Source organism: Papio anubis, chromosome 7, assembly GCF_008728515.1.
Source record: "Papio anubis isolate 15944 chromosome 7, Panubis1.0, whole genome shotgun sequence".
NCBI lineage: Eukaryota > Metazoa > Chordata > Mammalia > Primates > Cercopithecidae > Papio > Papio anubis.
The window spans coordinates 146,592,218-146,616,890 of record NC_044982.1 but is presented as its reverse complement, the minus strand read 5'-3'; the positions used below and the strand labels follow the sequence as shown (position 1 = coordinate 146,616,890).

The window sequence follows — 24,673 nt, the reverse complement described above, 5'->3', positions numbered from 1 at the left end:
TCTTCTACCCCGCTAAAAACATCCATCCTAGGGAGCACGCCAGCATTTCCAGCGCTCAGGGCAGGGCCACCCGGCCTGCGGCCGTTGCATTGGCTGGAAGCTGGCGGGCGATCACGGTTGATCGGCTCGGGTGCGGTCCAAGGGCAGCACCGCCTTCGGTGGGCCGCCTAGGGTGATTGGCTGCTGCAGACCCACCCCCTCGTCGGTTTGCGGGTCGGCGAGGCCTGGATTGGTGGAGCTAAGAGCTGGCTCAGCAGCAGCTCAAGCTCTTGGTTCAGGGTAGAGATGGCGACTGCGACTCGGCTGCTTAGGTGGCGTGTGGCGAGCTGGAGGCTGCGGCCGCCGCTTGCCGGCTTCGTTTCCCAGCGGGCCCACTCGCTTTTACCGGTGGACGATGCAATCAACGGGCTAAGCGAGGAGCAAAGGCAGGTGAGGAGACTGACCCCCTTCCTAGCCCCAAGGTCTCCTTCCTGCCTGGTCCCCATCGGCCCAGCGCCCACCCAGCCTTGGCTTTTGCCCGTGGGCCGTTGGGAGCGCCAGCGCCCGGGCGAGATGCGGGCCTCTGCCCTGGGGCCGGTCCTCTGACCTCAGCCTGACGTCTGTGGGGTGAAGATTTGAGACCGTAGGGGAGTACTGCTGGAAGTAGAGAGGAGTCGAGGCTGGGAGAGCTCCTGGGAGACCGATGGTGTTTTGGTGGAGGATTGGCCAGGCTGCTTGTGGCACAAGGGCCCTCAATCTGTATGTAGTTCACTTAACCTGAACAGTCTGAGGTATGCTTCTGACACCTGGGTGATCATCATAATCACCAAGGAGTCTTTTTTGTATAAACAGTTTGAGGGTTTTAAAAAGCTACAGTGAGCTCTCCTGTCGCTCCTCAGCCCATTGGGTCAAAACACAAAGTTGAACAAGTACTCCAAAGAAGCAGTTAGAGGCCAGGCACCGTGGCTCACACCTGTAATCCTAGCACTTTGGGAGGCCGAGGTGGGAGGATTGTTTGAGCTCAGGGGTTTGAGATCAGCCTGAGCAACATAGCCAGATCCCCATCTCATAAAAAATAGAAAAGAAGAAGACGAAGAAGTATTTACAAATGGAGCGGAACCAGAGTCCTTCCTGAGGCTTCATTTGGGGGCTGGATGGAGCTGGCAGAGGTGTGAGCCTTCCAGCAACTCCATAGTTTGTTTATAGCCAGCGAACGCTCAGAGCTTCCGTGAACCACCTCAGGCAGAAAGGGTTCAATCCCTGTTCTCAAGCTTTCCTGGCAAGAGGAGTTTCTTTCTTTTTCTTTTTTCTTTTTTTTTTTTTTTTTTTGAGACGGAGTTTTGCTCTTGTTGCCCAGGCTGGAGTGTAATGGCATGATCTCTGCTCACCGCAACCTCTGCCTCCCAGGTTCAAGTGATTCTCCTGCCTCAGCCTCCCAAGTAGCTGGGATTACAGGCGTGCACCACCACGCCCAGCTAATTTGGTATCTTTAGTAGAGACAGAGTTTCTCCATGTTGGTCAGGCTGGTCTCAAACTCCCAACCTCAGGTGATCCTCTTGCCTCGGCCTCCCAAAGTGCTGGGATTCCAGGTGGGAACCACCATGCCCAGCCACCAAGAGGAGTTTCTAATCTCTTTGGGTAATTAGTCCCTTTTAGTCAAAGGTTCAGGGGCTTGAAAGAGGCTGACAACTGTTGAGATCTGGAGGCTGCCTGGAATGCAGCTGGAGCATAGAGGGTGGGAGGTGGGAAGGTGCTGGGGAAGCTGGGAGAGTCAGCTGGGGTCAGCTCCTGCAGGGCCTAGCAGGCCTGGGTGAGAAGCTTGTGTTTCATTCTAAGTATAGTGGAAACCAATGGAATGATTTTTACGTAGGGTGTGACGTTTTAAAAATTACCATCAAGCTATCTAAGCTGAAGACCTTAAGAAAGAAGATCATCTCTGAGGAGGCATAAACTGCTGAGGCCTCTCACTTTCAGTCCGATGCTGTTTGGTGAAGTTACTTGTGACCTTTTCTCTTGAATGTGCCTTGGTAGTGGAGATGCTTTCCGCAGTGGCATCTGTTTACTTGTCTCCTATTAGCTTCGTCAGACCATGGCTAAGTTCCTTCAGGAGCACCTGGCCCCCAAGGCCCAGGAGATTGATTGCAGCAATGAGTTCAAGAACCTGCGAGTGAGTTGGGAGGCCTGGGCACTGGGGGGCAGTCTGGGAGTGGGGCTGAGCTTCACTGCTGCCTGGAAGAGCTCACGCAGTTTTCTGGTAAATGAAGCCTCCCTAAGAATGCAGCCCCTCTTTCTGAAGTGTTTGGGTCTCATTGTTCCAGCCACATGTGACTGGCTGCCTTCCCCTCAACACTCATTCCACTCTATTCTGTTGGCAGGAGTTTTGGAAGCAGCTGGGGAACCTGGGCGTATTGGGCATCACAGCCCCTGGTGAGTATAGTGTATTTCCCTAAAGAGAACTTTTCTTGTGTGCCCTTTAAGACAGTTCCCAAAAGAAGCAGGAAGGGAAGGGAAAGACTGTGTTTAAAGAAACCCAGAACTGCATCTTTTGGACCTGTGAAAGCACCCATTGTCAGCCCAGAGAACAGAACACTCTTCTATTTTATTAGACAGTGATGTGGAGAAGGCAGAGGGATTAACTTGGTCATTGTGGCTCACTTGGATCAGGATCAGTCCAACTCTTGAACTCTGCTTACTTAACAGGCTCACCCAGGTGATTTGGGAAGTTTAGAAAACTCTGGATCAAGTGGTTGTCTTCATGGTACCTCAGTCCTACTACCTCCCCTAATCCCTATAAGCTTTGTCCTACCCATGGCCTCTCGGCAGGAACACTCCGGGCAGGGTGTCCCTGCAGGGACTGCCTGTGTCCTCTTCTGCCCACACCTTGGTGCTCATTTGGGAGCAGATGGCAGGGGGAGTAGGGTGGGGGGTGGGCAGGGGAGAGAGGTGTCTATCTGGGCTTCCAGGTGAGGTGGCCAGATGATGTGTTTACTAGGCTCTCCAGAGGGAGAAGGCAGGGATCTGGCAGGCTCTGGTTTGGATATTCTTTTTTTTTTTTGAGATGGAGTCTCACTCTGTCACCCAGGCTGGAGTGAAGTGGCATGATCTTGGCTCACTGCAAGCTCCACCTCCCAGATTCACGCCATTCTCCTGCCTCAGCCTCCCGAGTAGCTGGGACTACAGGCACCCGCCACCACGCCCGGCTAATTTTATGTATTTTTAGTAGAGATGGGATTTCACCGTGTTAGCCAGGATGGTCTCGATCTCCTGACCTCATGATCTACCCGCCTTGGCCTCCCAAAGTGCTGGGATTACAGGCATGAGCCACCGCGCCTGGCCTGGTTTGGATATTCTTAACCTCTGAAGGAGGCCCAGCCTGGCTTGCAGTGTCCAGTAAAGAGATGAGCCTAGGCCAGGCACAGTGGCTCATGCCTGTAATCCCAGCACTTTTAGAGGCCGAAGCAGGTGGATCACCTGAGGTTGTGAGTTTGAGACCAACCTGACCAACATGGAGAAACCCTTTCTACACTGAAAATACAAAATTAGCCAGGCGTGGTGGTACATACCTGTAATCCCAGCTACTCGAGAGGCTGAAGCAGGAGAATTGCTTGAACCTGGGAGGTGGAGGTTGCAGTGAGCTGAGATGGTGCCACTGCACTCCAGCCCAGGCAACAGAGCAAGACTCCATTTAAAAAAAAAAAAAAAAGCCCAACCTGCTTTGGCCTGTATTCACTCTGGGCATGAGAGTATGAGTGAAACCCAATACTTCTCCTTACGTCCTAGAAAGTTACATCACCTTTCATAAAATGAAACCACTTAAAGATTAATTGCAACCATCTTAATGTAAAAGCATTGGGGGAAAGGCTGCTGGTCACTCCTAAGGAAGACTCTCCTATTGTGTTTTGGCGGTTTATGTACCCCACTCCCTGCAGATAATATGCTTCTGAATCAGATTGTATTTTATGGAAGAAAGAGGCAGTTAGAAATCAGATGAAAATGGCCAGGTGTGGTAGTGGGCTTCTGTAATCCCAGCAACTGGGGAGGCCAAGGCAGGAGGATCGCTTGAGCCCAGGAGTTCAAGGCTGCAGTGAGCCATGATTACACCATTGCACCCCAGCCTGGGCAAAAGAATGAGAGCCCGCCTCTTGAAAAAAAAAAGAAAAAATTTGATGAAAACTCTTTCAAGGGAACCTGAAAAAGAAAGCCGGATATAAGTTCCGGTTTCTGCATGATGTCATGGTGGCTGTTTCTAATGTCACCTGCCTTCAAACTTTCCTTCCTGCAGTTGTAGGGGCAGGTCAAGCTTTCCTTAGAGCCGAGGACAAGCCTGACTTGTTGGTCAGAGTGAACATGTGTATAGGACCTTGTTAGGCTTGACGCAATCAGCAGGGCTGGGGGTGGTATCAGGTGACCCAGCCACTTTGAGTTTGGATCTGCTGCCAAGGAAAAACCATATATTTTATGAGGAGTTCTGAAATTCTCTGCCAGCATCTCATCTTCCCTCTGCTGCACAGCCCACCTGAAGATTGTCCCTGAGGCTGTAGCTCTCCTGTCCTGTTATCAGTCCTGCTTCTTTGGGTTCAGCCCTATGCTATAAAATCTCACCTTCCTTGGGCCTTTTGCAGACACCTCACATCCTCTGGCTTTGTATCTGTTCTTGGTGCTTTGGATACCACCTCCATCCCAATGTCTTTGTTTTTCTCTGTTAAACTCCAGGCCCTCTTTCTTCATTTATTCATCTGCCTCTGCATTTCTGTAACTTTCTGAGTAGTGGGTGCTCAGGTTGTTCACGTATCTTCATCAAGAGGTCTGTCTGGGATAAAGCAGGAGTTGCAATGATTGCCTTCTGAATCACCCCTCAGCTGACAAGCAGCAGCAGGCAAAACCAGTCCAGTGAGCTTATAAGCAGGTCTGTGGCATCAGCTTATTCTTGTTGCTAGAGGGAATTTGGAATAGGTGCTACAAGGTGTTTCCCTTCTGCCAACAAATGGAATATCCCAATTTAATCTGGGCTGCCTTTTCCATTCCCTTGTACCACACCACTCCCAGTTCAGTATGGCGGCTCTGGCCTGGGCTACCTGGAGCATGTGCTAGTGATGGAGGAGATATCCCGAGCTTCTGGAGCAGTGGGGCTCAGTTACGGTGCCCACTCCAACCTTTGCGTCAACCAGCTTGTGCGCAATGGGAATGAGGCCCAGAAAGAGAAGTATCTCCCAAAGGTAAGGAAATGGAAATGTAATACTTGCTAATCTCACAGTGCAGCAACCAGCTATAAGGCACCCTCTCCCCTTGGTGAGGGCCAGTGAGACCTGCTTTCTGTAGCATGCTGCCATGAACCCAGCGTGGTTAGGAAGGGGCCATGGATTGCTTTAAAATATTTGAGCCAAAAATAAAAATAGGACCAGACCTCTTGCATTGAACAACAGACAGACAACATTTGAAGAGAACTCTAAGAAATGGAAGAGTAGGACTAGCTTTCTTTGCAAAGGGAATGGAAAAAGGAGAGGCATTTTCAGCCTTGTAGCCATTGGGCTTCTTAGAAGAGACTTCTAGGACTTTACCGATACCCTGGTGTGAGAAGTTTGAAGGGGTGTAACGTGGACAGGAAGCAGCAGTATCAGTGAGCTGCTGTAGAGTACTCCGAGGTTGTAACAAGGCCTGTTGGGGGTTTTCCTTGCAGCTGACCAGTGGTGAGTACATCGGAGCCCTGGCTATGAGTGAGCCCAATTCAGGCTCTGACGTTGTCTCTATGAAGCTCAAAGCGGAAAAGAAAGGTGAGGCTGCTCTCGACTTGGGAGACAAAATGGGCAGAAGTTCAGACATTATCAGGGTGAGGGAGGAACAATTGGGGGTGGCCCCTGTTGGGTTTCCAGAACTTTCTCAGAGCTGGACAGCTACTTGCTCAGCAGAAGGTCTATGGCCTGGCTGAGACAGGCCGAGATGGCTTGAGCAAATAGCCAACATCCTGCCCTTAGGAGATCACTACGTCCTGAATGGCAACAAGTCCTGGATCACTAATGGCCCTGATGCTGACGTCCTGATTGTCTATGCCAAGACAGATCTGGCTGCTACGCCGGCTTCTCGGGGCATCACGGCCTTCATTGTAGAGAAGGTGAGTATAGATGGGTGTAGGGCCAGGGAGGCGTCTGCCTCCTGACAGTGGCACCAGAGATAGCCCCTTCACTGATCTCAAATGCAATCAGTGTTGTGTGCTCTGCAAGGCCCCCAGAGGTGGGGATGAGGCAGAGAGCAGACTGCAAGGAGGGTAACCAGGAAGTCCAGGGCAGATGGGTCACTTCTGAAGACAGTGGAGCCGTCCTCAGTGCCAGGCCACACAAAGAGATCTAGAAAGGGAAGGACTGAAAGGAGGTCAGGACGTGACAGTCAGGGTACATTGGTGGACCTGATGAGTGTGGCCGTGGGAGACTGAGGTGTGGGTGGGATATAAGTGGAGACTGCCCCTGCAACAGCCTTGACAACAAAAGCAAGAAGGAAGCAGGGCAGGAGTTCAAACAAAAAGTTAGGAGTTTGGGTGTGTTTTTAGGAATGAGAGAACTGAGCAAAGTTTTTGGTCAGAAGGGAAAAAAAAGGGAAGAAAAAGGAAAATAGAGGGAGCAATTGAGGCGTCTGGGAATGAGTGGGCAGAACACAATGGTGAGCGGGGACAGGAGAGAGAAGGATGGGTTACAGGTGATGGTGCAGGAGCCACCTGCCTGGCGATCATGAGGAGGAAGCCAGGGGCCCTGTGAGGGCTGGGGCCATGGGGGGGAGTTGGCAGAGAGTTTCACGAGCGAGTATTGTAAAGGTTTGCGGTACCCTCCATAGAGCGGGGGAAAGTAGCTGTCTAGAGTTGGAGCAGTAGGGACCTGGCTGAGATTGGAAATCTCAAGGTTACGTGACGCCCTCCTCATTACAGGTCGAACGGCAGCATGTTCAGCACTCTGCTGGGCACTTGCCAAAACATGCTGCAATCCAGTAATCCAGGTCAAAGCACAGAGGGCTCAGTTCAGCCCTAGTGATATCCCTTTGGGTACAGACAGGAGAAAACAGAGGATAAGGGAATTGACCGGGCTGATGACAGTGTCTTGGAAGTAATGTCCCCTGGGGGAAGGAAATAAGGCCGGGGGGTCAGGAGGGCTCAGAGAACTGAGCATATCATTGAGAAAGAACTGTCCCGCCGGGCGCGGTGGCTCAAGCCTGTAATCCCAGCACTTTGGGAGGCCGAGACGGGCGGATCACGAGGTCAGGAGATCGAGACCATCCTGGCTAACACAGTGAAACCCCGTCTCTACTAAAAATACAAAAACTTAGCCGGGCGAGGTGGCGGGCGCCTGTAGTCCCAGCTACTCGGGAGGCTGAGGCAGGAGAATGGCGTAAACCCGGGAGGCGGAGCTTGCAGTGAGCTGAGATCCGGCCACTGCACTCCAGCCTGGGTGACAGAGCAAGACTCCGTCTCAAAAAAAAAAAAAAAAAAAAAAAGAACTGTCCCCTTGAGAACTGGGGAGAACACAAGCTAGTGGCAGAGGAGGCTGGGATCAATCTGGGGCGTTAGCACTTGAAGGACCTCGGGGGAGCATGGGACTAGGATGCTGCCATGCTGTGCAGGCACAGGGACTCAGTAGGAAGGTGGGTGCCTTCTTCCCAGGGGCCTTTCCTTTACCAGGCCCCCTTGGGGCTAATCTGTAACCTGGACTGCCTTTTGATTCCTATAAAGGGTATGCCTGGCTTTAGCACCTCTAAGAAGCTGGACAAGCTGGGGATGAGGGGCTCTGACACCTGTGAGCTAATCTTTGAAGACTGTAAGGTTCCTGGTAAGTAGCACCGAGAATCGGGGAGCCCGTCTCCTGACCCCCTTCCAGGCTGATCTGGCTGTTCTCAAGCTGAGAAAGCCTCTGGGTTAGACAGACTTGGCATTGTTAGCTCTTCAGTGACATGTGGCTAGGCTGTGAGCTGGGGCTGCGGGACAGCGCTCCTTCCTGTCCAGGGCCCTGCAGCGGCATGCCTAACTGGCATCACACGCTCCACATAGAGTCTGTACTCAGCAGCCAGAGAAGGGTCAGACCTACCCTTTCCCACTGATGTCCTTCAGTCTTCCTGTACTCTCGCCCGTCCACTGCATGTAAGTAACTCATTAACTCACATTTTTGTAAAAAAAATTTAAAAATGAGTTATTCATTTTTAGCATTAATGATGCTAAGAAAAAAAAAACATCTGAATCCACTGATGGAAACCAGACTCAGTGAAGAGAAGGCAGTTCTGTTTGAGTATGAGTATTTTCTCCCCCGAGGTGTAACTGAAATATGACATGGTGGAGCACTGTGGGAGAGCCAGCGCAGCCATCATGTACTAACCAGACCAGGGGCGTGGATTTGTTGTTTGGGTATTTTTTTTTTTTTTTCGAGAAGGAGTCTTGGCTCTGTCACCCAGGCTAGAGTGCAGTGGCGTGATCTCGGCTCACTGCAGCCTCCACCTTCCAGGTTCCAATGATTCTCATGCCTCAGCCTCCCGAATAGCTGGGATTATGGGCACACGCCACCCTGCCCAGCTAATTTTTTTTTGTTTTTTTGAGATGGACTGTCACTCTTGTTGCCCAGGCTGGAGTGCAATGGTGCGATCTCAGCTCACTGCAACCTCTGCCCCCTGGGTTCAGCCTTCTGAGTAGCTGGGATGACAGGCACACACCACCACGCCCCGCTAATTTTGTAATTTTAGTAGACAGATGGGGTTTCACCATGTTGGCCAGGCTGCTCTTGAACTCCTGGCCTCAGGTGATCCACCCGTCTCAGCCTCCCAAAGTGCCAGGATTATAGGCCTGAGCCACCGCGCCTGGCCAGGGGCGTGGATTTGATCACCAGTTAGATTTGCTGTCTGCCTCAGCCATGTACCATGCCTATCACTGACAGCCCAAAAAAGTGTGCTTTAATTACAGGGAGCATCCAGGGAGGGGAACCTGTGCAGCTCCTTCTTTGTTGACAGGAAAAAATTCAGCTAGCATTAAAGGCAGGTCAGTGGTGTCAACTCATTTTCCTGCCCACACCTCCCAAGGCCATCCAGTCTGGCTTACTGGGTGGAGAGGTGCTCAGCAGCTTCTGTTACTATCTCTGAATGGCCTGTCTCCTGGACAAAGAAGCTTTCGTGGACTACCCTGCAGGGAGGTGACACTGGACCAGAGCTGACTCCACCTGGGGAAAGAGTAACTCTCTGGTTTCTTTATAGGTGCCTGTGTAGAAAGAGTCAGGGAGGGATTGGGTGACTTCTAGACCAATTAACTTTTCTTCTTTCCCATCCAAGGGAGTCCAGAGAGGGAAGGGAAAGATCTAACAACCCTGGGCTTTGTGGTTGGCCTTGTGGATGGGGTGGGGGTCCTGGCAGCTCCACTTCTGACTGGAAGGGGTTCACTTGATCGTTTTCTTTTACCTGGAACCTTAGTTGAATAAAGGTCAAGTGACATACTTTAGTGCCTTACTTGAGAGCCATGTTTCCACATCTAGTACCTTTGATAAAAGTGAGGAGGCTGTGGACAGCTCTCTCCCTCTGACCAGCACTTATCCTGGCAGCTGCCAACATCCTGGGCCATGAGAATAAGGGTGTCTACGTGCTGATGAGTGGGCTGGACCTGGAGCGGCTGGTGCTGGCCGGGGGGCCTCTCGGGTAAGTGTGAGGCTTGGGGGAAGCTGGGCTCTGTCGGCCTCCTTGGCCAGTGGCCCACCATGAGCAGCAGCATCCTTCCCCTTGGGGGCCAAAGGGAGCTGCCTCCTGGCCCCGCACTCTCCTGGGAGACAAAAAGAACCACCTCCTCCCATGTTGAATTTCTTCCCACAGCAGGGAAATATCATTAAGTGACAGACCAAAGGCCTGAGGAGCAGGGTGGCTCACTCGGCTGTGGAACGACACCTGGGCTGTCACACCCCTGCACCTCTGGTCAGTCAGTGCCATAACTGCGGCTAGACTTTCTGAGGCTGCTTTTCTCCTCCCTGGGACTCCGGCCTTCCCACGCTAGCATTTTGCCACCACACCCAGTGGGATGAGGAGGTGCCCATAGGACCTTTCTCCTTTCTGACAGGCTCATGCAAGCGGTCCTGGACCACACCATTCCCTACCTGCACGTGAGGGAAGCCTTTGGCCAGAAGATCGGCCACTTCCAGGTGAGCCGCGTGCTTTTGCTGACATGTACGCTTCGACTGCGCTGAAGTTTTCTTTGAAAAGAGAGGAAGTGAGGTGGGCACTGTGGATGTTCACTGTCTCCTCTAGCAAATTGAGCTTGACTGCTTGGAATGCAGTCTTCCTCAGCATGCAGCCCGGCTCTGGAAGTCATCAGGAAGTTCATCTCATTGCCACCTCGATGCCTGTGTGAGGTGGATGAACTAGACATTGTAAGGTTGGAGAGCAAAGTGTGCAGGTTGTGGGGGCAGAAGGGAAAGAGGTTGCTATTTGTAGTTAGACCACCTGGTCCGAAGAAGCTGCTGGAAGGTAATAAGCGTTGGAGTAAATGGTGCCTTGGGAGCCATGCCTTTTGGAGGCAGTGATGGCCACTTGAGGGTGTCATGCGGGCCGTGGAATGGCCACTCTCTGGCCCTAACTCCCACACCTGCCTCCATCTCCGTCATCCTGGGTAAATCCCATCTCCTCTCCATGCCCCTGCTTCCTCATCCTTGGCTGTCTTGTTGCCGTTGCTGACCTGGCTTTTGGTAACTGGGAGAGTGTTCCAGCATGTTGACCTGTGACATCCCTTTGTGCTCAGTTGATGCAGGGGAAGATGGCTGACATGTACACCCGCCTCATGGCATGTCGGCAGTACGTCTACAATGTTGCCAAGGCCTGCGATGAGGGCCACTGCACTGCCAAGGTGAGAACCGCCTCAGTCCAGGAGAGGGGGGGCAGTGGGCCGGCGGCTGGGACTTGCTGTCTGCATGCCTCGCAGGGCCCTGCTGACCCGAGCTTCCTCCCGTAGGACTGTGCAGGTGTGATTCTTTACTCAGCTGAGTGCGCCACACAGGTAGCCCTGGATGGCATTCAGTGTTTTGGTGAGTGATCCCCACTCCCCACTCCCAGGGCTCCCTCACTCTTGGGGCCTGTGGCTGCTTCAGAAAGCGTTTCAGGGCGGGCGTGGTGGCTCATACCCATAATCCCAGCACTTTGGGAGGCCGAGGCGGGTGGATCACCTGAGGCCAGGAATTCGAGACTAGCCTGGCCTACATAGTGAAACCCCATGCCGGGCGTGATGGTGCATGCCTGTAATCCCAGCTACTTGGGAGGCTGAGGCAAGAGAATCGCTTGAACCCAGGAGGTGGAGGTTGCAGTGAGCCAAGATTGCACCATTGCACTCCAGTCTGGGTGACAGACTGAGACTCTGTCTCAAAAAAAAAAAAAGCAGTCTCCTCTCCACTCCTCACTATGTGCTTATGCTAGGCCCAGATGAGCTGGGACCTTTGGGCTCTTTCTGTCCCAGTTACAAGGAGGAAATGGAAAGCAAATGAGAAAACTGCTAGATGCCAGGAGTTGCCGCTGCCTTCAGCAACACCCCCCTCTCATCCTCCCTGCCTCATAGACGCTAGGAAATGGGGAAAGGGAGATGTCTCAGAGGTAGACCAGCCTTGTTTCCATGCTGTGCGGTGGTTAAGAGCATAGACTCGAGCCGAGCAGCTGAGGTTTGAATCCTTGAGCTGCTATGCTGGCGTCCTCTCATCCCCATTTGCCGTGCCTGTCAGTGGCACCCCTCTTTCTTTGTCTGGTATCCTTAGCACTCTGAGTGGCCTTTCGGCTGCAACCTCTTGCCCACCCTACCCCCAACAAGGTACGGTAGTCCCTTCTTGTCCTCAGCTTTGCTTTTCACAGCTTCATTTACTGTGGTCAACCAAGGTCCAAATATACTAAATGGTGCTGGGCTCACACCAATAATCCCAGCACTTTGGGAGGCCAAGGTGGGCGGGTCACCCAAGGTCAGAAGTTTGAGACCATCCTGGCCAACATGGAGAAACCCCATCTCTCCTAAAAATACAAAAATTAACCGGGCGTGGTGGTGCATGCCTGTAATCCCAGCTACTTAGGAGGCTGAGGCAGGAGAATCGCTGGAACCCATGAGGCAGAGGTTGCAGTGAGCCGAGATCGTGCCACTGCACTCCAGCCTGGGTGACAGAGCAAGACTCCATCTCAAAAAAAAAAGTGCAGCTGGGCACAGTGGCTCATACCTGTAACTCCAGCACTTTAGGAGGCTGAGGCGGGTGAATCACCTGAGGTCAGGAGTTCGAGACCAGCCTGGCCAACATGGTGAAACCCCATCTCTACTAAAAATACAAAAAAAAAAAAAAAAAAATTAGCCAAGTGTGATGGCGGAAGCCTGTAATCCCAGCTATTTGGAAGGCTGAGGCTGAAGAATCGCTTGAACCCAGGAGGCGGAAGTTGCAGTAACCGGAGATTGCGCCATTGCACTCCAGCCTGGGTGACAAGAGTGAAACTCCATCTCAAAAAAAAAAAAAAAAAAAAGGCCAGGCGCGGTGGCTTACACCTGTAATCCCAGCACTTTGGGAGGCCGAGGCAGGCAGATCACCTGAGGTCAGGAGTTTGAGACCAGCCTGACCAACATGATGAAACCCTATCTCTACTAAAAATACAAAAATTAGCCGGGTGTGGTGGTGCGTGCCTATAATCCCGGCTACTCAGGAGGCTGAGGCAGGAGAATTGCTTGAACTTTGGAGGCGGAGGCTGCAGTGAGCCAAGATCATGCCACTGCCCTCCAACCTGGGTGACAGAGCACAACTCCTTCTCAAAAAAAAAAAGCTAAATGGAAATTTCTAGAAATAAGCAGTTCATAAGTTTAAAATCCACACTATTCTGAATACCGTGATGAAGCATTGTGCCATGCTGCTCTGTCATGTTTGGTACGTGAAACGTCCCTTTGTGCAGCCTATCCATGCTTTGTGGGCTACCTGCCCGTTAGTAGTCACCTAGAGTATCCAATCAGCTGTCTTGGTATCAGAGTACCTGTGTTCAAGTAACTCTTATTATTTTACTCAGTGGCCCCAAAGTGCAAGAATAGTGATGCTGGCATGTCATAATAGTTCTGTTTTAGTATTAGATATTATTGTTGATCTCTTATTGTGCCTAACTCATAAATTAAACTTGCTCATAAATATGTATGTATAGGGGAAAAAACAACATATATATGGGGTTTGGTACTATCCACGGTTTCAGGCATCCACTGGGGTCTTGGAATGTATCCCCCAAGGATAAGAAGGGACTAGTGTATTCCCCACACCCCTCCATCTTGCTACCTTTTGCTGCTTTTCTTTAATCAGTCTCTCCTCCTATGGCCTGTTTCTATATACTCGGCCTTCTCTTTGCTTTCTTTGTTTTGCCCACTGTCAATCACTTCCTTTCTTCTCTGCCCAAACCCTTGTTGCAGGTGGCAATGGCTACATCAATGACTTTCCCATGGGCCGCTTTCTTCGAGATGCCAAGCTGTATGAGATAGGGGCTGGGACCAGCGAGGTGAGGCGGCTGGTCATCGGCAGAGCCTTCAACGCAGACTTTCACTAGTCCTGAGACCCTTCGCCCCCTTTTCCTGTACCTAGTAGCCTTTCTTGGCAAGTAGAGATGTGGCGGCTCTCCCACCCTGCCTGCAGCAGGCCCTCCTGCCCAGCTGGTCTTGTTAGCCCTCTGGCCTCTGGATGAGGTTGAGTTCTCCACAACAGCTCCCAAGCATCATGGCCCTCACAGCCGGGCCAGTGCCAGAACTAGTGTTCTGTGACTTAAAATGGACTCAGCAGGAAGCATATTGTCTGGGGATTGTTGGGACAGGTTTTGGTGACTCTGTGTCCTTGCACTCTAACTTCTGAGCCCACTTCCCAGGGTAGGCATCTGGGGGCATGCAGATACCCGCCTCTTTCTCTTGGGTGAGCCTCTGGCAGGACGATCTCTCTGCTCAAGCACAGCAGAATCATGGCCCCTCCATGAATTGGAACTTGGTGCAGGTTAAGTATCCCTAATCCTAAAATCTGAAACACTTCTGGTTCCAAGCATTTTGGATAAGGCGTATTCAACTTGCAGTCTCTTTTCTGGGGGAAAAAAAAATAATTAAAAACCTAGCCTAGCCAGGCATGGTGGCTCACGCCTGTAATCCCAGCACTTCAGGATGCCAAGGTGGGTGGATCACCTGAGGTCAGGAGTTCAAACCCAGCCTGGCCAACATGTGGAAACCCCATCTCAACTAAAAATAGAAAAAAATTAGTTGGGCATGGTGGCGGGCACCTGTAACCCCAGCTACTTCAGGAGGCTGAGGCAGGAGAAACACTTGAACCCGGGAGGCGGAGGTTGCAGTGAGCCAAGATTGCGCCACTGCACTCCAGCCCGGGTGACAAGAGCAAAACTCTGTCTCAAAAAAACAAAACAAAAACCTGGCCCTTGTTTCTTCCAGTTTCTAGAGGTATCATCTCCTAGCAGCTTATGAACACATATGCTTGGCCAGGCAGGGTGGTGTGTGCCTGTAATCCCAGCACTTTGGGAGGCCCAGGCAGGAAGATCACTTGAGCAAATGCCGGGCGCGGTGGCTCAAGCCTGTAATCCCAGCACTTTGGGAGGCCGAGACGGGCGGATCACGAGGTCAGGAGATCGAGACCATCCTGGCTAACACGGTGAAACCCCGTCTCTACTAAAAAATACAAAAAACTAGCCGGGCGAAGTGGCGGGCGCCTGTGGTCCCAGCTACTCGGGAGGCTGAGGCAGGAGAATGGCGTGAACCCGGGAGGCGGAGCACTCCAGCCTGGGCGACAGAGCCAGACTCAGTCTCAAAAAAAAAAAAAAGGAAGATCACTTGAGCCTAGGAGTTCAAGTCTGTAGTGAGCTATGATGAGACCACTGTACTCCAGCCTGGGCAACAAAGTGAGACCCTGTCTCTAAAAATAAAAATAAATGATGGCTGGGTGCCGTGGCACACGTCTGTAATCCCAGCACTTTGGGAGGCCAAGACGGGTGGATCACTTGAGCTCAGGAGTTTGAGACCAGCCTTGCCAACATGGTGAAACCCCATCTCTACTAAAAATACAAAAATTATCCAGGGGCGGTAGTGCACACCTGTAATCCCAGCTACTCAGGAGGCTGAGGCACGAGAATCACTTGAACCTGGGAGGCGGAGGTTGCAATGTGCCAAGATGACACCGCTGCACTCCAACCTGGGCCATAGAGCGAGACTCTGTCTCAAAAAAGAAAAGAAAAATAGGCCTGGCGCAGTGGCTCACACCTGTAATGCCAACACTTTTGGGAGGCCAAGGCAGGTGGACCATGAGGTCAAGAGTTCAAGACCAGCCTGGCCAAGATGGTAAAACCTCATCTGTACTAAAAATACAAAAATTAGCCAGGCGTGGTGGCAGGCGCCTGTAATCCCAGCTAATCCCAGTCTCAGGAGGCTGAGTCAGAGAATTGCTTGAACCCGGGAGGCAGAAGTTGCAGTGAGCCAAGATCACACCACTGCACTCCAGCTTGGGTGACAGAGTGAGACTCTGTCTCAAAAAATAATAGGCTGGGTGCGATGGCTCACACCTGTAATCCCAGCACTTTGGGAGGCCGAGGCGGGCAGATCACAAGGTCAGGAGTTTGAGAACAGCCTGACGACCAACATGGTGAAAACCCGTCTCTACTAAAAATTAGCCGGGCGTGGTGGCAAACGCCTGTAATCCCAGTTACTCGGGAAGCTGAGGCAGGAGAATCACTTGAATGTAGGAGGCGGAGGTTGCAGGAGCCGTGATCGTGCCATTGCACTCCAGCCTGGGCGACAACAGAGTGAAACTGTCTCAAAAAATAACAAAGTAAATGAACACATGTGCTGCTAAGAGTCTGCTGTGTGGCAGAGCAGAGGACAGCGTGCTTTTGTGTGCTGTTGGAAGACTAGCTCCTCCTGTACAGCACCTCTGAGCCCTTGTGCACTGCCCCACCCTGCCACGGGCACCATCCAGTCCTGGCCATGTGACCACCCACAGCTGACTGGGCAGCAGGCACAGGCCCTACCCGAGCAGACCGGAGTTGGCTAGCCTGACTCCAGCTGAGGCTGCCTGTGTACATTTCTCCAGATACTCTATGGCTAATTTTGTTATTACTGCACAGTGGCTGCTGCCATTTTGTATTAAATATATTGTGAAACAAACCCATCTGCTTCTAAAGCAGTGATTTTGGGGAGAAGCAATCTACTTGCCGCTGCTTCCTTTCTGGATTCAGCTTGTGTCCTTGGAGAGTGGCTGGTCCAGGTCCTATTCCTGCCCTCCAGCCTGTTCTTTCATGAGGGACAGGAAGATAAAATCAGCCCTTAGGATAGAGGTCTCAGCCTCCCTTTCCCAGATCTCCCAGTGAGTTTTAAAAGAAACAGGGAGCCCAGAGTGCTAAGTTCTTACAGCCAGAAGGAAGCTTATAGATTTCTGAAAACTACGCCTGTGTTTTTAAAAAGATCAACACAATTTTACTTTGTCAAGGTCAAAATGAACTAGAATCCAGATCTGCTAGTGGCAAAAATGGGGATGTTCTGAGAATTCCAGCCTTGGGCCCCACTGTACAGCCTGGATAGAGTGTGGTCTGAGAAGGGAATGGGTCTAGGTTGTTCCACCCCTTCCGAGTTCCCTAAAGAGGTAACTGGTTTTCTTGGCTCTCAGCCCAGCAGCGCCTATCCTGGCTTTTGGTCCTGGCCTGCAGCCAAGTTGCTGTTCCTAGCCTGAGGCTTGAGACAGGTGGGGTTAGCTCCTCACCAACCCCAGTTCAGTCCCATCCTGAGGGCAAGATCCTGGGCTCATAGGCAGTCCCTTTCACTTCCCTGCCATGCTCCCTGCTGTGTTGGAGATGAATGTGACTGAAAGGGCCATCTTGCTGGCTTAATGTGTGGCTGGAACGACCAGCCTGGAGACACAATGTGGCAAAATGGGGCGCTTCATCCAGTCTGTCTAAACCCTGTCGACTTGGGGAGGTGATTTCTTTCCTGATTCTGTATGTGAAGCAAAAGAAATGTTTTTAAATTAAAAGCAAAAAAACCAAAATGAACCATGTAGCCTGAGTGGTAAATGGAAGAACAAGGGGCACGTCTACTTTGGTTCTGGTGGGCATGTTTGGTTGCCTACATGCATTGGGCAAATCTGCAGCACCAGCTGCCAGCACTGCTCCTTCCTGCGGCTGGCTCTTATTCCACTCCAATTTTAGGCAGGTCACACTATCAGGGCAGCTCACTGCTGTTGATGCTGCCTGCTCTGTGGGAGGGCAACAGAACCTTGGGATGTTTTTTAAGCGTGGTCTGAGCACACCCCTTATCAGAATTTGGCAACCTGAAAGAAATGCAGGTTCCTGGATCCTGCCCCAGACCTAATCACATCCCCAAGGGTGATTCTAGACACGGTAATCTTTTACAACTACCATCTGGGTCCTAGAGCAGGCTTCCCCGGGAGCCTGAGTCCTAATTCTAAATCCATATAATCCAGTGATAACAATCCCTTGCCCATGTAACTCTCTCAAGTCTGAGCTCCTTGATCTTTGCACAACCGAGTGCAGGAGGCAAGGTTTCGCGCAGGACACGCTTTCAGAGGACCGGTAAGGTGAGTTGCCCTCGGTGGGATGGGACCAGACCTGGTGTAAATGCAGCGCGCTGACTGGAGAGAGGTGCCCAGTCCACTGCCTGCCGGACGGGAACTGGGACCTAAGACCCGGGTGGTCATCTGTCTCGACCCCCAGCCTAGGGCAGGTCCAGAGTCCTTCCTCTGACCCTCTCCCTCCAGGCAGCGCGCTTCTTGGAGCGCAGCACTGGCTCACCAGACGCAGCTCGGAAGTCGCATGGAGCTCGCCTGACCCCTGCCGGCTGGCGCGTGGTTGCAGACGCGCGGAGCCAGTCTATCCGGCCTTTGCCTGGGGTTCTGGTCCCAAGGCCCCCAGTCTGGGATTTCAGGACTCAACGACGTTTTGTTTTAGCCAATAAGGACATTAAAGGGAAGGGGGGTTGGGGGAATGCCATCCTCTATTACCATCATTTTATACAAGGCCTTTTTTTTTTTTTTTAAGACGGAGTCTCGCTCTGTCGCCCAGGCTGGAGTGCAGTGGCGCCATCTCGTCTCACTGCCAGCTCCACCTCGCGGGTTCACGCCATTCTCCTGCCTCAGCCTCCTGAGTAGCTGGGACTGCAGGCACCCACCACCGCGCCAGGCTAATGTTTTGTATTTTTAGTAGAGACGGGGTTTCGCCCTGTTAGCCAGGATGGTCTCGATCTCCCGACCTTGTGATCCGCCCGCTTCAGCCTCCCAAAGTGCTGGGATTACAGGCGTGAGCCATCGCGCCCGACCGGCTTTTTTTTTTTAAGACGTAGTCTCACTTTGTCGCCCAGGCTGGAGTGCAGTGGCCCGATCCCGGCTCACTGCAACCTCTGCATCTTGGGTTCAAGCGATTCTGGTGCCTTAGCCTCCCAAAGAGCTTGGATTACAGGCACGTGCCACCACGGCCGGATAATTTTTGTATTTTTAGTAGAGATGGGGTTTCACCATGTTGGCCAGGCTGGTCTCAAACTCCTGGCCTCAAGTGATCCACCGGCCTCAGCCTCCCAAAGTGCTGCGATTACAGGCATGAGCTACCGGGGCCCAGCTAGGCCAGGAATTTTTTTTTTTTTTTTTTTTTTTTTGAGACAGGATCTCACTCTGTCGCCCAGTGCAGTGGTGTGATCTCAGCTTACTGCATCCTCGACCTCCCTGGCTCAAGAGATCCTACAGCCTCAGCCCTCCCCTGGCCACCCCCTTAACCCCTCAGTAGCTGGGACTAGAGGTGTGCACCACTATGCCAGACTAATTTTTGTGTTTTTTGTAGAGCTAGGCTTTCACCATGTTGTCCAGGCTGGGCTCAACTCCTGGGCTTAAGCGATCCTCCCGCCTCCACTTCCCAAAGCGTTGGGATTATAGGTGTTGAGCCAGTGTGCCCAGCCCTCAAATTTTTGTATATGCTTTATGTTCATGGTTTTAAAAAATACTACTATTTTTAAAAACTTATTTTAAAAAATAAAAGTCCCCTGTCCCTCCTATCCCCATTCCCACTCCCAGGACAAAACCACTTTTGAATCTTTAAGGGGCTTATTTTGATAATTCACTTCATACCTCTAAGTGACATGCTTACTTATTGATTTAATTGTAAGCACTTTTAAGGATAGTTTTTTTTTTTTTTTTTTTTTTTTTTTTTTTTTTTTTTTTTTTTTTTTTTTTTGAGACTGAGTCTGGCTCTGTCGCCCAGGCTGGAGTGCAGTGGCCGGATCTCAGCTCACTGCAAGCTCCGCCTCCCGGGTTTACGCCATTCTCCTGCCTCAGCCTCCCCAGTAGCTGGGACCACAGGCGCCCGCCACTTCGCCCGGCTAGTTTTTTTGTATTTTTTAGTAGAGATGGGGTTTCACCGTGTTAGCCAGGATAGTCTCGATCTCCTGACCTCGTGATCCGCCCGTCTCGGCCTCCCAAAGTGCTGGGATTACAGGCTTGAGCCACCGCGCCCGGCTTTAAGGATAGTTTTTGTTTTTGTTTTTAAGATGGAATCTTGCGCTCTGTCACCCATGCTGGAGTGCAGTGGCACAATCTCAGCTGACTGCAACCTCTGCCTCCCAGGTTCTAGTGATTCTTCTGCCTCAGCCTCCCGAGTAGCTGGGACTACAGGTGCACACCACCATTCCCAGCTAATTTTTGTATTTTTAGTAGAGACAGGGTTTCACCATATTGGCCAGGCTGGTCTCAAACTCTTGACCTCATGATCCGTCTGCCTCAGCCTCCCAAAGTGCTGGGATTCCAGGCATGAGCCACCATGCCCAGCCCAAGGATAGTTCTTTAAAGTGCATACATTTGATTTATGAGAAGTTATGCCCATACTTTTTTCACTTCCTCGGGCCAGCCCTGTCCACGGGCCAGTGTTTGGAAGCCCTGAAATCAGGTGGTACAGAGCCCCATGCACATTCCTGGCTGTCCCCAACCCTTGCCACATTTGGTACACAGAGCCTACAGCCACGCTAGTGCCGAGTGGGGGCTCTCTTCTCTCTATGTGCACCACTTGGTTACTCTTGCAGGGGGCCATTCCAGAATTCGGCCTCTCTCCCTCACCCACCACCCACCCACTCTCAGAGGCTAGCCTGATATCTCTTAAATATTTCTTGGACTTTCAACATCCTGCCAATTTGCCTCCCTTCTTCCAGGCCATGCCCCTCAACCCTTCCTCTACACTGAACCAGTGAACTGTCAAGCTCCCTGCAAATTCTTCAGTGGCTCCCAGCACCTATAAGATCTAAGGCTTGGCAAGGCAAATATGACTCTAATTCCCCTGGGCCTTCCCCTTCTGCTGCTTCCCTCCTTCCCTGCTCAATGTTCATGTTCTTGTTGCAAGGAGTCCTCACTGCTGTGTTTCTCACCCCTGTGCCTTTTGTCTGGGGCAGCTCTGGAAGTCCTGCCAGCCCTTCAACCTTTCTCTTGCTCCCTCATCTCTAAAGCCTCAGGCCAGGGCCTGCCTCCTTCAGGAAGACCTCTCTTCTCCAACCTTTCCTCACTCCTCTGTCTCCATCTCATCCATTCTAGACGGGTCCCCTTCCTCCTTCTCCCTGGGCATATCTGCACTAATGGGCTTGCCACAAAGTTGTGTTTACTCCAGTCTCCCCAGCATTAGGCAGGCTATGAATTTGAGGGCTAGGACTGTGATTCTACTGTCTTTACATGATCACCAGCCAGCACAGTTCCCGGCATGTAATAGGTGCACAACAAATGTTTATTGAAAGAGTAAATGAGCAGTCACGTGACACTTAGCTCACACTTTGCTGGTATACAGTTATTTGTGTATATGGTGCTCTCTGAGTATATTGTAAGATCTTTTAGGTCAAAGACCATCTCTCACTTATCTGAACTCTCCCAATAACACCCGGGGCTCACAGTAAGTGCTCAGTGGCTATGTTCTTGCTAAATGAGTGAAATGACAGGTGGGCCAGAGCCCTGGACTAATCCCAGCATTGGCAGAAACAGCAGGGCCAGCCGGCTTTGCCTGGCCCTGTTTTCTCCAGGCCTTCCCACCCTGGAGTGGCCAGGGCCCAGCCGCAGAAGGGAGGCCCTCACCCCCATACTCCTCTGACCCACTCAGAGACAGAAGGAAGCTGTGCTAAAAGACCCTGACCCTCCCCTGCTAGCCGAGGACGAGAATGGGAGCTGGAAGGGGAAAGGAGAAGAGCAGAGCCACACAGCCTTTGTGTTCTTGTGTGAAATGAATGGTATATATGGGGGAGTACGTACATGCACATATGCAGTGTGAAAAATAACAAATTCCTGTGTACCCAACATGCAGGTCAATGAAGAGAGTATTCCAAGCCCATGTGCCCCTCCTTGACATATTCTCCCCAGGGGAGCCACCATCCTGAATTTGGTGATAATCCTCCCCTTACCTTTCTCAGTGGCTTCCTGCCTCTGTATAGATCCCTGAACAATATTGTTTAGGTTGCCTGATTTCAAACTTTCTATAGCTGGACTCATACCACATATATATATATATTCTTCCATGTCTTGCTTTTTGGCTCATCATTGTACAGTTTTTGTTTTCTTGTTTTTTTGTTTTTGTTTTTCATTTGTTTTGAAACAGGGTCTCACTCTGTTCATGATCATGGCTCACTACAGCTTCAACCTCCTGGGCTCGAGCCATCCTCCCGCCTGGGCCTCCCAGGTAACTGGGATTACAGGGGCTTGCCATGACGCTCAGCTAATTTTTTTGTATTTTTTGTAGAGATGGGGTTTCATTATGTTGCCCAGGCTGGTCTCAGACTCCTGGGCTTAAGGGATCTGCCTGCCTCAGCCTCCCAAAGCTGCTCAGCTCTTTTAAATTTTTTATTGTTTTTGAGACAGGGCCTCACTTTGTCACCAAGGCTGGAGTGCAGCGGCGCAGTCATGACTAACTGCAGCCTTGACCTCCCAGGCTCAAGTGATTCTCCCACTTCAGCCTCTTCAGTAGCTAGGACTATAGGCCCAGTCCAGCTATTTTTTTTTTTTTTTTTCCTTAAATGTTTACAGAGACAGGGTCTTACTATGTTTCCCAGGCTGGTCTCCTGAGCTCAAGCCATCCTCCTGCATCAGCCTCCCAAAGTGCTGGGATTACAGGTGTGAGACACGGTGCCCAGCCTCATTCATGTTAATGAGCAGGACTGTAATCTCTTCAATTTTTTTTCTTGTGTAGTATTCCATAATGTGGAAATATAACAATTTAATTGTCCATTCTACTGTCGATGGACATTTGGGCTGTTTCCAGTTTGGGGCTATTGTAAAACATTCCTGGCCAGACGCGGTGGCTTTTACCTGTAACCCCAGCACTTTGCGAGGCCAAGGCGGGCGGATCACCTGAGGTCAGGAGTTCGAAACCAGTCCGGCCAACATGGCAAAACCCTGTCTCTAATAAAAATACATAAATTAGCCAGGTGTGGTGGCGGATGCCTGTAATCCCAGCTACTCTGGACGCTGATGCATGAGAATAGCTAGAACCTGGGAGGCAGAGGTTACAGTCAGCTGAGATCGTGCCATTGCACTTCAGCCTGGGTGACAGAGTGACACTCTGTCTCAAAAATAAAAGAAAAAAGGAAAAAACCATTCCCATGGGCATCTTCTGATGCAGATCGGCAAGTGTTCCTCAAGTCATAGTCCCAGGAATATAATTTCTCCGTTGTAGGCTATGCACCTGATCAACCTTACTAGATCATTCACAACTGCTTTCCAAAGTAGTTGTGGGTCTATTATTTTTTAGAACGATGCCACCAGAGGTGACTTGGGGTAAAAGTTGAATGCCAGCCCCAGGGCCAACCCCATGAGCTTATTTTCAGCAAGGGAGAGAAGTCATATGGCAAAAGAGTGTGCATCTGTGCATTGCTGCTTCCCCAGCCATGCCCATAAACCACATGTTCAACAAACCTTTACAGGCAAGCTACTAAGACCCATGCACTGGGCGAGGGGCTGGGGAGACGATAATGATTTAGCACAGACCAGCCTCAGAGAGAACAATTATGTTTCCATTTACCCTGCCAGGCAGCCGGATGCTCCAGTTGTGCCCTGGAAGACACGAGAGAGTAAGGGCCGGATAGATAAGAGGGAATTTTCTTGAAGGAAAAAAGGTATTCTGGGCCCAGGAATATCTCAGCACAGGCAGTACCTCCACTCCTCAAAGGTGGCCGGTGGCTCAGTGGCGGAAGTACAGAGGGCTGCCCTTGCTGGCAGGAGAAGGAAGGAAGGAAGGAAGCAAGAAGACTAGGCCTATGCTCGTGCTGGCAGAGAGAGACACAGCTCCAGATCCATTCAGATGCATCTTGTGCCTTGTGCCCGTCCAGGAGCAAACACGGGTGAGCATGCACGTGGACACGCATACCTCCGCACACACTTTCAGAGAGGCTGTCAGACACGCTGCAGGAGCAGAGGCAAGGAGCGTGAACACGCAGCTGCTTGTGGAAGATAAGCCCAGCACTGGGGGCTGCCTGCCTGGCCTGTCTTGAGAGTCCCCTTGCACATCTGCCTGGGCTCCCAAGAGGCAACCTCTACAAAGATATGTGTTTTCAGGACAAGCTGCCCCCTCCCGCAAAACCTTTCTGTTTACAGGAATGGAGTAGCAAAATCCCTTAGTTCATATTTGAGTCCTGTCTGATGCTGACAGGCTGGCCAGGGCTGGGCATACAGTAGGTCTCTTTACTTGCTGAAGTAAAATAGTTAAATGAAATTTACTATAAGATAAATTAAGATAACTTTACTATAAGCTATATGAAGATTCAAAACAGGGGGAAAGAGAAACCTGAAATGAGAAAAGGGGAGTGAAGGAAGACTTGATGTCCTTCATAACTGGCCTGCATCCTGCCCAGCCCCTCCTTTCTTTCCAGAAGCCCACCAGTGGCCCAGAGTGGAAGGGTGGGAGTCAGACCAGCCCAAGGTTGCTAATTAAGACTAGACTGCCAAGCATGGTGGCTCATGCCTATAATCCCAGCACTTTGGGAGGCTGAGGCAGGCAGATCACCTGAGGTCAGGAGTTCGAGACCAGCCTGGCCAGCATGGTGAAACCCCATCTTTACTAAAAATACAAAAATTGACTGGGTGTGATGGCACGCACCTGTAATGGCAGCTACTCGGGAGGCAATTCTCCAAGAATTGCTTGAACCTGGGAGATGGAGGTTGCAGTGAGCCGAGATTTGGCCACTGCATTCCAGCCTGGGTGACAGAGTGAGACTCTGTGTCAAAAAAAAAAAAAAAGACTGGACTGTTTGTGGATTTTATATGACTGCTGCTGCTTGAGAGAGCTGAGATCTGCTCTCCTTTCCTAAGATTGCTTCCAAGGCCCAGAGCTGGCTGGCAGCAGTTCAGAATCACCACCTAGATATTGAGATCCAGCCAGTCCCAGCTCCTCTTGTACCTCTTCCCAGCCCCTCCCTCCCAGGTACCCCTAGGCAGAGTATACCCTACGGTCCTTTGAGGCTGGAGAAGCAGGTGGTTGTGAAGTAGGCTGGCCTTTGGGACCTCCCTCTCCCCTGGTACCCTCCCTCCCTGGGAGGCTGCTTGGCTCCAGAGTGAAGGAGCAAGTAGGGGCCCTCAGTAGTCTTCTCCTTCCATGGCCAGGCTGCCCACCTGCTTGGAACCCGGCCACACACATCCCGGTGCCCCATTCACTGGCCCTCCAGGTTGTCAGAGACCTTTGTGCTGCAGTTTTTCTGCCCTCCCACCTGATC

The 24,673-nt window shown here is 51.4% G+C and overlaps 1 protein-coding gene across 2 annotated transcripts; it reads left to right on the top strand.

Annotated features, from left to right (window-relative positions):
- Nucleotides 1-174: 174 nt before the first annotated feature.
- On the top strand, nucleotides 175-23,922 carry IVD (isovaleryl-CoA dehydrogenase). Of its 2 annotated transcripts, none has more exons than XM_021940422.2 (12): nucleotides 175-429; nucleotides 2,057-2,146; nucleotides 2,355-2,406; nucleotides 5,026-5,195; nucleotides 5,657-5,750; nucleotides 5,952-6,088; nucleotides 7,691-7,787; nucleotides 9,534-9,627; nucleotides 10,040-10,121; nucleotides 10,718-10,822; nucleotides 10,928-11,000; nucleotides 22,995-23,922. In XM_021940422.2, the coding sequence occupies exons 1-12, from the start codon at nucleotides 286-288 to the stop codon at nucleotides 23,048-23,050; spliced, it is 1,194 nt and encodes a 397-aa protein (XP_021796114.1). In that variant the 5' UTR covers nucleotides 175-285; the 3' UTR covers nucleotides 23,051-23,922. The 2 variants fall into 2 exon arrangements, with proteins under 2 accessions (XP_021796114.1, XP_009208187.1); XM_009209923.2 differs by lacking the exon at nucleotides 22,995-23,922 and adding an exon at nucleotides 13,379-14,071.
- Nucleotides 23,923-24,673: the final 751 nt, after the last annotated feature.

What these genes read in the sequence shown, in the direction of transcription:
- IVD (XM_009209923.2), top strand. Translation starts at nt 286, where the DNA reads ATGGCGACTGCGACTCGGCTGCTTAGGTGGCGTGTGGCGAGCTGGAGG. An exon ending in TAAGCGAGGAGCAAAGGCAG is followed by an intron (nt 430 to 2,056) that starts GTGAGGAGACTG and finishes GTCTCCTATTAG; the next exon opens with CTTCGTCAGACCATGGCTAA. An exon ending in CGGCCTTCATTGTAGAGAAG is followed by an intron (nt 6,089 to 7,690) that starts GTGAGTATAGAT and finishes ATTCCTATAAAG; the next exon opens with GGTATGCCTGGCTTTAGCAC.